Raw genomic sequence first — 11,721 nt, 5'->3', positions numbered from 1 at the left:
TCTTCTCTGGTGAATAGTCTACACCTTTAATCACAGTACTTAGTTGGCAGAAACTGATAGATCTCTATGAATTCAAGGCAAGCCTAATCTACATACAAGTTCAAGACCAGCTGTGACTCTGTCTCAAGAAACTAATCAACCATGACTATGTCTGTAACTAAAGTCTATAACGGCCTTTGAGGCTAGTTATATCCCATCTTTTCTGACGCGTTAGCCTGGATCCCTTTAGCCTAGCCACTGATCTGCTCTATGGTCAGTCCACTCCCGCCATGGCTAGTAGTGGCATGAAGCACAAGAGAAGCTAGGGGCAATAGTTAAAGAACGCTCCTTTTCAGAGTCATGCAAATGCACGGCTTGACACTAAAATTCCAGTCTCGGGGCTGGGGATTTAGCTCAGTGGTAGAGCGCTTACCTAGGAAGCGCAAGGCCCTGGGTTCGGTCCCCAGCTCCGAAAAAAAAGAACCAAAAAAAAAAAAAAAAATTCCAGTCTCTTCCTTCAACCTCTCCCCATTCTGTTTTCACTTCAAGCCTAATGGTCCTAGGGAAGAGACCATTTTCTAACCACCCCTAGTGTAGAACTCACAGTTGAGATTCAATAAGCATTTGTCAGCGGCTCAACCTCAAGAAATGTCTTTTGGGCTGGGAGAAATAGCTTAGCGGTAAGGAGCGCTAGCTGCTGTTACAGAGTTTGCTTCCTAACATTCCCATTAGAAAGCTCCAGGGAATCTGACATCTTTTCTAGCCTCTTAGGGCAGAGGCATCCCTTACTCCGACACAGGCGCACACGTATACAAACAATTTTTTAAAAATGTCTTTGACTAGGCATGGTGGTGCACACTTGTGATGTCAGTGTTAGGGATGAAGAGACAAAAGAATCCTGAATTCCGTGGCCTGATCTAATCGTTGGAAAACCCCCTGACGCAGCTGCTCTAAATACATATCGACTGTATCGACACTCTATATGTGAGGCCTGGAACAGAGAACAGGATCAATCCATTGCTTCTGACTGCCAATAAGTGCGGAGCGCTGTGATTGGCCCTCGTTTTTGGTAAAAGGGTGAGCGCAGAGTCGTCTGGGAAGTCATGGCGTCGCTAAATAGTAAGACTGCGATCTGTGTGATCTGCTCGGAGAAGCCGAAATACCGCTGCCCAGCTTGCCGCGTGCCCTAGTGAGACAGAGCTTGTGGGGTTTGGGTACCGGGTTCGGAGGGAGACCCGGGTTGCGGGCGGGAGGCTCGCACTGCAGCCGGTGGTTGCGGGCCAGGGATGCGTGCTGCGGTCGCTCGTGCTGACCGAACCTTCTCTCTTGTTACAGCTGCTCGGTCGCCTGTTTCCAGAAGCACAAAGGTAAGATTCCGGATCACCGTCGCTTGCTCCTTCTTTGTACTGTGCAGGCCCCATGCCCCTTAGTCCCATGACGCAGGAACCCGAAGCAGAATTCCCGCCAGTTCAATGCCAGCCTGGCTACAGGCTGAGATCCTGTCTCAAAACAGCCCAAAGCAAGTCAACTGCTTTCTTGGGAAAGTCTTAGCTAATTTATTCGTCTTGACAACATTCTAGTGTAGCCCCTCACTATTGCAGAAGCTGCCTTGGCTGAGGTAAATTAACCAGCAATGGTTGTCTTTAAAATAGTGGTTGTTTATTGTTTACAATAGGAGAAGTTTTCTATTTCTGTGTGTGATATTTTGACACAGGTTCTTTTCCTTTCTTTTTTCTTTTGTTTGCTTTTCAATAAAGGATTTTCCTGCGCAGCGCTGGCCGTCCTGGAACTCGCTCTGTAAACCAGGCTGACCTCAAATTCATAGAGATCCGCCTGCCTCTGCCTCCCAAGTGCTGTTTTATTTTGTGCTGAGACAGAGTATTTCAAATTCACTATGTATCCTACACTACTCCCAGACTCACGATCCCCATGCCTCAGCTTCCCAAGTGCTGGGATTAAAGGTGTAAGCCACCACCGCCCAGCTGAGACAGGTTCAGGCTTATCTATCACGGTCATGCTTTCTCGTCCCCAAATGCTAGGATTATAGGACTACAGACATATGCCACCAGAACTGGCTAAAATAAATTCCTGACCTGTTGAGGAAAAAGAGCTGGAGCAGAAGAGATGGCTCGGCCGTTAAAATCTTCTTGTTGCTTTCCCAGAGGTTCTGAGTTTGGTTCTCAGCACCTGCCTACTAGGAGGCAGCCTGTAGGTCCAGTCCCAGGGGATCTGATACCCCTCCCCCTTCATGGGCTCTGACTCCCTCTTCTGGCCTTCGTTAGCACTGCATGCATGTAGGTAGTCTCTCTCCCTCTCACATTGTGCTGTTCCCCCCCCCCCTCCCCTCCACACCCCCCCTCCGTCCGGGGCACAGACCTATCCCTGCCAAGATGCTTTCGTTCTGCCTGCTAAAGCTCTCTCCTTTACGTCTCTGGGCTTCCTCAGGTAGACTTAAACCAGACTTTTCTCACTTTCTCTATGTTTTCCACGGTTATTAAACCCCTCTGACCTGGAAGTGATGACCGTCCTTCCCGTCTCTGTTCCTAGTGGCTCATGGTACATACATGCAGTGTGTGCAACTGTTGAGAAACTGTTGTGCTTATAGAAGTCACTGCCATTAATCCTGGGGAAGGGCCTGTGAAAGTGTGGGGGTGGGGCACAGCTCATAACCACTTCAGTTCACAAGCTCAGCTAGCTTCCTCACCCCTTCTGCCAGATTCAGAATTACTCGTGGTTCTCTCTGGCCGCTCGCTTGGTTTGACCTGTGTCTCCCTCTGCGTCTCTCTCTACCTAGGACACATTCAGGACACTGGGCTTGATGGGGGATCTGCAGCCTTGTTGGCTGGCATGGAGGGGTTGTGTTTGGGTATGCCTGACATTTATGTCTCTCTCAGAGCAGTGCAACTCTGAAGCACGTCCTGTTGAGAAAAGCCCAACAGTGGTTCCCGTAAGGACTGAGGAAAACAAAGGTGAGGTGGTTGGGTTGTTTTGTTATTGTTGTTTGTTTCTTGAGACAGAGTTTCTCCGTGTAGTCCTGGACATCATTCTATAGAGCAGGCTGGCCTTCCTCTCTGCCCCCTGAGTGCTGGGATTAAAGGCATGTACCACCTCTACCTAGCATGGTGGTGGATTTTAAACAAGCGACCTTGAAGGGATCTCAGCTATAAATGGGAAGGAAAGGAGAGGTGGTAAATGGGCAGGATACAGGAGGATGCCTTTTTGGGGAGCAGCAATTTCAGCAGCCCTAGTCTCAGGGTGGAGCACAAATTGTTGCAGGTGGTAGCATGAGCATCCTGAAGCATGGCCCTGGGGAGGGGGCCCTGGGGCCTGGGGTTAGTCTCACGTAGGAGGCTTCCTTTGAACTGGGTCACCTCCTTGCTGGAGTCTCCTCAGATTTAGAGCGGTAACAGGCTGTATTCCACTCATGTATTTCACGTACCCATGCTTTCATTTGTCCGTAATACCTCCTGGGTGTTGTGGATCTGCATCCCCTTTTGTGCCTCATAGAGGTTCTTAAGTGTCAAAAGAGCTGGGCCATGTGTCCTTTGAGGAACGCCTAGTATGGGCTTGGGCATATCTGCCTTTGCTGAAAGCGTGGGTATTATGCTTGTCAGGGTTTTATAGGGCCTAGTTTAGTCATAGCCCTGGATCGTGACGAGGGCAGGTAGTGTGCTATCTGCAAACCAGACTCCTTGCCTGCAGACCATAGGAAGCATGAAGCACCCGCATTCTGCCACCTTCCCTTTAGTTAGTTGTGAAACCAGAGAAGCAAGCTGTCCTTGTATTTGAACATGACTACTGGTGTGCCCTCACTGTGGCACTCCTGCACATACCTTGCCCACATGGTTGCCCTGGCTTTCTGAGGCCTGACATTGTGCTCTACACTCCTCAGGTGACGACTCCTCTATAGCTGATTTCCTCAACAGTGATGAGGAAGACGATAGAGTGTCTGTGCAGAGTTTAAAGAATCTAGGTAAGTCTTTGCTAGGCTTGTTAACTGTTTTTTTTTTTTTTTTTTAAAGATTTATTTTATTTATTATATATATAAGTACACTGTAGCTGTCTTCAGATACACCAGAAGGGGGCATCAGATCTCTTTACAGATGGTTGTGAGCCACCATGTGGTTGCTGGGAATTGAACTCATGACCTCTGGAAGAGCAGTCGGGTGCTCTTAACCGCTGAGCCATCTCTCCAGCCCGGCTTGTTAACTGTTAGCCATTTTGTTTGTGCTCTAAAGGCAGTGAAGCCTGGGAGAGTGGAGCATGGACCAAAATCTCATGCAACAGCCACCTTTGTGTGGCTCACTTTACCCTCAGTGGTAAGAAGAGTCACCCGACTAAAGTGTCCGATCACACAGACAAGCTGCACTTGGCAGAAACATGGTTTTCCATAGAGGCATATAAAGAAATGACAATAACCAGTTGTAATGAATGATGTAAACTATTGGCTACACCTGGGAGGGACATGAAAACATGTTCCAAGAAAAGAAGCCGTGTTATTGAAGAAACTGAGGTCACAAAAGTCTTGTTTCTTGAGAGTTTTCTCATAAATTCTGAAAATTCCCTTGATATGACTGTTCTTGGACAGTATTCTGACACCATTTTTTCCTTAGCATAGAATGTGGTTGGGTCTCAGTTGTTTCAGTAGGAAGCTCGAATATCAGGACTACTGAGGCAAGGCCTCTGCTTCTGGGTGATAGATTCTCTCTTAATTTTTATTTTTTTTTATTTTTGTGAGAGAGTCTTATTGTACAGTCCTGGCTGGCTTAGAACTCACTGTAAACCACACTGGCCTCGGACATGATGCCATCCTCCTGTCTCCATGACCTCATGCTGTTTCTATCTTGAAGAATTGCTATTGTGTACTGTGTGTGAGAGTGCGGTGAAGTTCTGAGGACAGCTTTTCAGGAGTCATTTCTGTCCTCTGACTCTGGGGTCTGGGGATCAAACTTGGTCCACCAGGCTTGCACAAGAAGATGTCCTTACCTGTTGAATCACCTCACTTGCGCATATATATATTTATTTATTATAGGTGAGTATATTGTAGCTGTCTTCAGACACACCAGAAGAGACCATCGGATCTCATTACAGATGGTTGTGAGCCACTCTGTGGTTACTGGAACTTGAACTCGGGACCTCTGGAAGAGTTGCCAGTGCTCTTAGTTTATCTTTAAAGATTTACTTTTAAATTCTGTGCACCTGAGTACAGGGACTGGTGGAGGCCAGAAGGGGTGTTGTGTTCCCTGGAGCTGAGGGGTTGTGGGCCCCTCAGCATGGATGTGGGAACTGACACAGGTCTTCCAAAAGAGCAGCGAGTGCATGTGACCACTGAGGCACCTCTCTGTCAGTGCATCCCGCCCCGTGGGCACATGGAGAAGTCAGGACAGCTCTGTCTCAGGGACGGGACTGGTCATCAAGGCTTGGCAGTAGCACCTTTACCTGCTGAGCCTTTGCCAGCTCTTCTTTTTATCCTTTTAAAATGGGATTTTTTTTTTCTTTTTTAAGGAGGTAAAGAGATTGCTTAATTGATAGTGCTTACAGTATAAGCTTTATGACTTGTCTTTAACCTGTAGCATCTCTATTTATTTAAAAACAAGGAAAAGAGCTAGGTGCTGTAATCCTAACATTAGGGAGGTAGCCACAGGAGGATCCCAGTACCTTGTCGGTAGTCAGTCTATCTAAATAGGTAAGAGACGCTGCAGTGTGTGTTCCCCGCACCCCGTACACACACACACTAAGGTGGAGTGGACTGTGTGGCATGAACCTTTATCTCAGCACTCCCAGCCGGGGCTACACACTGTGAGACCCTGTCTCAAAAAAAAAGTAGAGGACAGTTGCAATTGAGGAAGAAACACACTGTGGACCTCTGGCCTCCAGGTGTTACACAAATGGGATTTATTTATTTAAGATAGTCTCATCGTGTAGTTCTGGCTGGCTGGCTGGCTGGGAATGTGCTGTATAGACCAGGCTGGCCTCAAACTCTGAGAGATCTGCCTGCCTCTTCCTCTGCAGTGCTGGGATTTGGGGCTTGTTTCTAAGGCTACTATGCAATGTAGCATGCAGTCTTGTCTAGCCATGGGATTCTGGCAGCATATTGGTTTCAGAGCTCCCATTTTGCACATGCCAGATGTTATGTTGGGATCCTACTGGTTTGCAGGTTGGCATGATTCTGCTCTTCAAAATATAGTTCATTTTCTTTGCTTACCTTTCTCCTTTAGCCCCAGATTAGGAAGTTTTCTAGCTTCCCTTAGTACCTTAGATTTACTGGTATTTTAGTACTATAGTCACATTTGAGAACAGTTGATTTGCTGGCCTTACAGCAGTCTGTGGGACAGAGACCTGTATTCCTGTCTTCAATGTTCAGTTTACAGTGCAGTCATAAAAAAAGACTGGGTAATCACCAGAGGGGGTATGGTGTTCACCCACATTTTAATCGTGTGCACGAATGCTGATGCCACAGGAACCAGAGGAGTCGGACCGTCCTGGAGAATAGAGTTGTAGGCCAGTGCTTAACCGTTGAGCTATCTCGCCAGCTCAATCATGCAGAGTTTTGTAGCACTGCTGCTGTGGTCCTTGTAAGAATGCTGTGGAGTTGTCCTGGCCTTTGGGGTTGGGAGCTGAGGTGGGACACAGTGTCGGAAGAAGGCCAAAAGACTGATGGTCTCAGTCTCTGGCTTTGTAACTCTTAACTGTACTGATTGCTAGCAGCTGATGGCTTCTGGAGACTTAACACTCTTCTTATTCTATGGCTGAAGACTGCTGCAACTCTCTCTCTCTCTCTCTCTCTCTCTGCTTTCTCTACTTTACAAATCTGTGCTTTATTAAATGCTGGAGACTTAACTCTTTCTTACTGTTCTGTACTTAAGCGTTAAACTCTGGTGAATCCACACATGCATTTAGCGTCGGGTAATTAAGTGAAAGGATTTATTGCTAGAGCTCCTTTCTCTGGTGAGGAGCCTCTCACTGGCCAGGGTAGGCTCAGATTGTAGCTCTTTGAACCAGAGAGGAAAGGAGTCACTGTCACTCACAGACCACATACACTGGGCGAAGTGGAAAATGGCTACACCACCTTCCTTTATTGCTTTCAGCCTTTGTATAGCTTAAAAAGTTCTCTACGTAAGAAAGAATTACCTCATAGGTAAGATGTTAAAAGGGGAGTTTCAGAAGAATATCAGTAGTTCAAATATCAATCTTAGTAGTTCAAAGCAGTGTTTTGTCCGGTAAAGTTGTAAGTTCAAAGCAACAGTCTTTACATGGTCTTGCCTTATAGTACACACCGGTGGCTTCATTCTTGGACCTGAATGTTTTCCTTGAGAACAAATTTATCCCAAGTCTGTATCTCTTTTCAGTGTAATTATGAATGAAGGCTTATTGCATTTATTATTATTCAGCCTTTACTTACTACTAGGAGTGGGCACAATTTATTCTTGATTCTGACTTTATTACATCGTTCTAGAAAAACTAAAACCATCTTTTAAAACTTTATTCCTAAAGTTATTTGAATCAAATCAGAAATTCTATAAAATCATTAACTCATCTAAATAGCATTAATTTATGGAAGTTCATCTTCATGTTTATCTGCAGGAAGTGTGCTCAATAGGGTGGGCTGATGCCCAGGAACCCTTAGGCTATGTAATAGTGGCAGGAAAGGCACATCAGCTCCAAGAAGCAGTCCTGGGGTGAAGTCTCTTGGGGCTTTGATTCTCTGAGCTCATCCATCACAGACCATGCAAAGACAGTGGGTCATCTCTGGGAAAGTCACCATCTAGCTCACCTTTCCTAGATGGCTCCTCAGATAACTCTTATTGGTGCTAATCTCACAGGCCAGAGGAAGCATTGAGTGTCCCCTGTCATTCTCCACCTTACTCCTTTGAGGTGGAGTCTCAGTGAACCTGGCTCACACCTTGGCTAGGCTAGCAGTTTGCAGAACCCTGTGACCCACCTGTCTGTCTTGCTCAGTGCTGGAGTTATAGGTATGCACAGGACCACGCTTAGCCTTTAAGTGGGTGGAGGAATATGAACACTGGGCCTCATGCTTTGCACAGCAGGTACTCTTAACCATTGTATTTTCTCTCCAGCTCATCTCTTTTGTTCACATGTATATTGAAGTTTAATTTGTGATACAGTAATCTTTCTGATGTCCAAGGCAGCTTGATTCCAGAACCTGTTTCTCAAAAACGGCACAATGCATATAACTGATGCACTTTAAATCATCTAACTAGATTTGGATGCAAATACGTACATGTAGTTATGGTAAGGAAAAAAATTCACATTTGGTACAGATGATTTTAAAAGGGTTTTTTTATGGGGAGGGGTTGTTTTTTGAGACAGGGTTCCTCTATGTAGTTCTGACTGTCCTGGAACTCGATTTATAGATCAGGCTGGCCTTGAACTCAAAGATTAACCTGCCTCTGTCTCCTGAGTACTGAGATTAAAGGTGTGTATTAGGTTTTGATGCTGGTTGGTTGTACAATCTTAGGATATGGGGTGACAGCATAGTGGTGGAGATATAAACTCTTCATAGTTGATTACACTGGAAACACTTAGATTTCAGCCACTTGAACTTAAAGCTGGTATTGATCTTTAAGGTAAATCAGAAACTTTAAGAAGCTTACTGCTCAACCCGCACCTGAGGCAGCTGATGATTAGCCTTGATCAGGGCGACAACAAGGCGAAGCTGATGAAAGCCTGCATGCAGGAGCCCCTGTTCGTGGAGTTTGCAGACTGCTGTTTAAGAATTGTGGAACCATCCCAGAACAAAGATTCTTAAAACTGGATATGCTGTCTGCTCAAGCCGCCCGCCCACTGCTCCGAGGAGGAGGTTTTCAGGCTGTGGTAGCACGTGTGGGTCTTTTCTATCACAGCGCTCGCTGCAGAGCCTTTGTGAAGAGGAAACTTGCAGCCCGGAGAGATGGCTCAGCAGCTAAAGAGCGCTGATGCTTTTCCAGAGGACCCCAGCACCCACTTGACTACTTAACAACTGTAATTAGCTCCAGAGGATTGGACACCCTCTTCTGACCTCTGCAGGTACTGTATGCATGTGGTACACATCATATATACAGGGAAACTACATACATAAAGTACTTAGAGAGTTGGCTATTTATATTTAGATGGTGGGTCTAAATTTTATTTCTTGTACAGTTCAGAGTTACATCATAAATACCAAGTGTATCCATTTGAATCGAAAACTGATAGTGTTAAGAAATTTAAGGTGTGGTTCTCTTGACCCTGTATTGTTCATTGTCCTTGGTAACATTAAATAAATCAGTTTATTAAATATTATTCTTCCCTTAATGAATTATATGCAAGTTTTCCCCCAGCCAAAATTCTAGAGCCAATTTTAGGGTGACTTGGCCCTTTAAAGTGCTTGTGGATGGCCCAGTGTCCATCTTGCTGTAGTGACATTCTGGATGGACAGTTACATCTGATGAGTCTGAGCCTAAAGACAGTAAGCTGGGATGTTGTGGCCCTAATCCTGGCTTGGTACCCAGCACCCCCAGATCCTGCCAGTGCTGAGGCCATAGCCCTGGAGGGTGGCACTTTGGCCATGAAGCCCTGGCTTAGGCTGGAATCTGCTTGCACGTGCAGTTGGAGTCAGTTGGAGTTGCTGTGGGAATAGCTTGGCACTTGTGTGTGGGATCAGATGTCTTTGGCAAGGCAGCTGGCAGGAAAAGGGCTTGTGGAAACAAAGCAGTAAAGATCACTCAGGCAGGTGGGGGTAGAAGAGTCACACTTGGACTGGCCTGTGTCTTTCTAGCAGCAGAATCTGATTAAAGCCAGTAACATTAGAGGCTGAAGGGTCAGGGCAGATGTCAGCATACTGAAGTGGAGACTTCCTGCAGTGGAACTTTATTGAGCCCTAGGGAGAAAGAAGATGCATCCTATGAGTGGCAGGACTCAGATAAATATAGGAATAAAGTCTCACATCCATTCATTGTGAGACAGGAAATACTAGGAAGGCGTCTGTTACTATAAGGGTATTGGCTGTCATCTTGTGACTAGTTATACCTGGAAGATCAGAACACTTCTGTTTACCCCTTGTCAATTTCAGAGAGATAGTCTATACATATATAGCATCTTGTTGACTGCATTTCTTTCCTCTGGTCCCTTGTACTAGGCTAAGTATTAACCCAGGCTTACAGAGGAGAATATGGAAGTTCTGAGATGTGCCATCACCGAGGTTATCCAGGGAAGGGGCTGAGCTAAGGCCAGGCTGTGAGGGTCTGCTCTCAAGTGGAACAGACTCTACAACACAAAGGGCTGGGCCATACGTTGGCTGACAACCAGGAACCATGTGATAAAATCTAAGAAACTGCCAAATGCAGTTTCATTTGAGGTGACAAATTATAGCCACACTCAATTCTTACAAGTAGGACTAATTATGTTCTACGTAGGCTAACCATGGCACTCTCTAGTCTTTACACACCTACCCTGTAGGATGTTGCTTGTACCCACATGGTGGAGGACACATGGCTGTGTGACATACACACCTAACTGAGGAGCTCATATTGTGGGGCAGAGCCAAGCCTTCAAAGGCACACTGTTTGGAAGGGTTCTAGAACTGAAGGCTCTTAAGAGTCCAGGTCATTAGTTGAAACAATGGCAGTAATCCACACCTGTAGTTTTTGGCTTACCCAGCAGGGTTAGGAGCCCGGTGCTGCTCCAAGCTTTGTTCCCTGCCTTTCTCAACAGGTCTCCCATGACTATCCCAGAACGAGAACATACCTGGGGCAGTGCTCTGATGGATGTGATACCAGCCTGATCTTGTTGTGGTGTCTGGACTTTGTTGCTGGGGCCGCTTGCGGGAAGCCGAAGGCAGGCATGGGCTACCAGTTTCCTCTGAAAGCCACGCATGCCATCAGCTGAGTTGGCTAGCACCAGTCCCAGGGGCCAGAGGTGGATTATTGCTCCCAGGAACCTAGTGTGTGCTGGGGACAGCGAGGAACGCAGGGTACCGGGAGCCTGAGGCATGAGTTTTTCCTCCATACCATCCAGTTCTTTAGAGGCAAGACAGGCCATTCTGATCTTAAAGAGAAAACATCCCTTTTAGCTCTCTTTAAAAAAATAAAATAGCTGGGTATGGTGGTACACACCTTTAATTCCAGCACCCAGGAACAGGCATATCTCTCTGAGTTCTAGGCCAGCCTGTTCTACATTCCAGGCAGCCAGATGTATACAGAGAAACTCTGTTTTAAAAAGCAAAACAAAGGGCTGGAGAGATGGCTCATCGGTTAAGAGCACCCGACTGCTCTTCCAGAGGTCATGAGTTCAATTCCCAGCAACCACATGGTGGCTCAAATAAATAAATCTTTAAAAAAAAAAAAAAAAAAAAAAAAAAAGCAAAACAAAATAAAAGGTGACGTGTGTATGTAGTGTATGTGTTGGGTGTGAGCATGCTTGTGAAGGTCAGAAGGCAGCTTTTGGGCCTTTGTTGCCAACCGTGAGGGTCCCTGGGGTTGAACTCAGGTGGGATGGGCTTGGCAGCAAGCCCCTTTACCTGCTGAGCCATCGCACAGCCATCGCACTAGATCTTTCTAGCAGATAGAAAATCATCTTGACAAGGTAACTGGAGGCCTTTGGCTGCAATGCCCTGAACTAGACTGGCTGCACATGGCAGAACGTAAAGAAACCGCAGTCCTTTGACAGTTTGTTCCTGGAGCTGCACATGCCACTCAGCCAACCTCATGAAGAGGACGGACACAAGCTGAGAGGCTTTGTGGCCTAACAATACACCCACACCAC

At 46.4% G+C, this 11,721-nt stretch overlaps 3 protein-coding genes across 7 annotated transcripts in view; 2 read left to right on the top strand and 1 right to left on the bottom strand.

Moving 5' to 3' along the window:
* The first annotated feature begins 1,064 nt into the window (after positions 1 to 1,064).
* Positions 1,065 to 11,356, top strand: Znhit3 (zinc finger, HIT-type containing 3). Of its 2 annotated transcripts, XR_015630916.1 has the most exons (6): positions 1,076 to 1,168; positions 1,315 to 1,346; positions 2,874 to 2,948; positions 3,872 to 3,952; positions 8,568 to 9,006; positions 10,672 to 11,356. XR_015630916.1 is itself a non-coding variant. In NM_001398850.1 (5 exons), the coding sequence occupies exons 1-5, from the start codon at positions 1,083 to 1,085 to the stop codon at positions 8,747 to 8,749; spliced, it is 456 nt and encodes a 151-aa protein (NP_001385779.1). In that variant the 5' UTR covers positions 1,065 to 1,082; the 3' UTR covers positions 8,750 to 9,261. The 2 variants fall into 2 exon arrangements, 1 of the variants encoding a protein (NP_001385779.1); NM_001398850.1 differs by lacking the exon at positions 10,672 to 11,356 and having other exon boundaries at positions 1,065 to 1,168; positions 8,568 to 9,261.
* Positions 8,920 to 11,721, top strand: part of Pigw (phosphatidylinositol glycan anchor biosynthesis, class W) — a 33,278-nt gene continuing 30,476 nt past the window's right edge. The window contains exon 1 of the mRNA XM_087573503.1: positions 8,920 to 9,006. The gene's annotated coding sequence lies outside the window, so the exon portion shown is untranslated. The remainder of the gene's footprint in view (positions 9,007 to 11,721) is intronic.
* Positions 9,079 to 11,721, bottom strand: part of Myo19 (myosin XIX) — a 29,435-nt gene continuing 26,792 nt past the window's right edge. For all 4 annotated transcript variants that reach the window (XR_015630914.1, XR_015630915.1, XM_087573707.1 and 1 more), the window contains 2 exons: positions 10,705 to 11,004; positions 9,079 to 9,838 (listed from right to left, as the gene is read on the bottom strand). Coding sequence is in view for 2 of the 4 variants with exons in the window: in XM_087573707.1 (XP_087429833.1) it covers positions 9,707 to 9,838; positions 10,705 to 11,004 (432 nt within the window). In the remaining 2 variants the exon portion in view is untranslated. The remainder of the gene's footprint in view (positions 9,839 to 10,704; positions 11,005 to 11,721) is intronic.

Source organism: Rattus norvegicus, chromosome 10 (genome assembly GCF_021556685.1).
Source record: "Rattus norvegicus strain SHRSP/BbbUtx chromosome 10, alternate assembly SHRSP_T2T, whole genome shotgun sequence".
NCBI lineage: Eukaryota > Metazoa > Chordata > Mammalia > Rodentia > Muridae > Rattus > Rattus norvegicus.
This window is presented reverse-complemented; position numbering and strand designations above follow the sequence as displayed.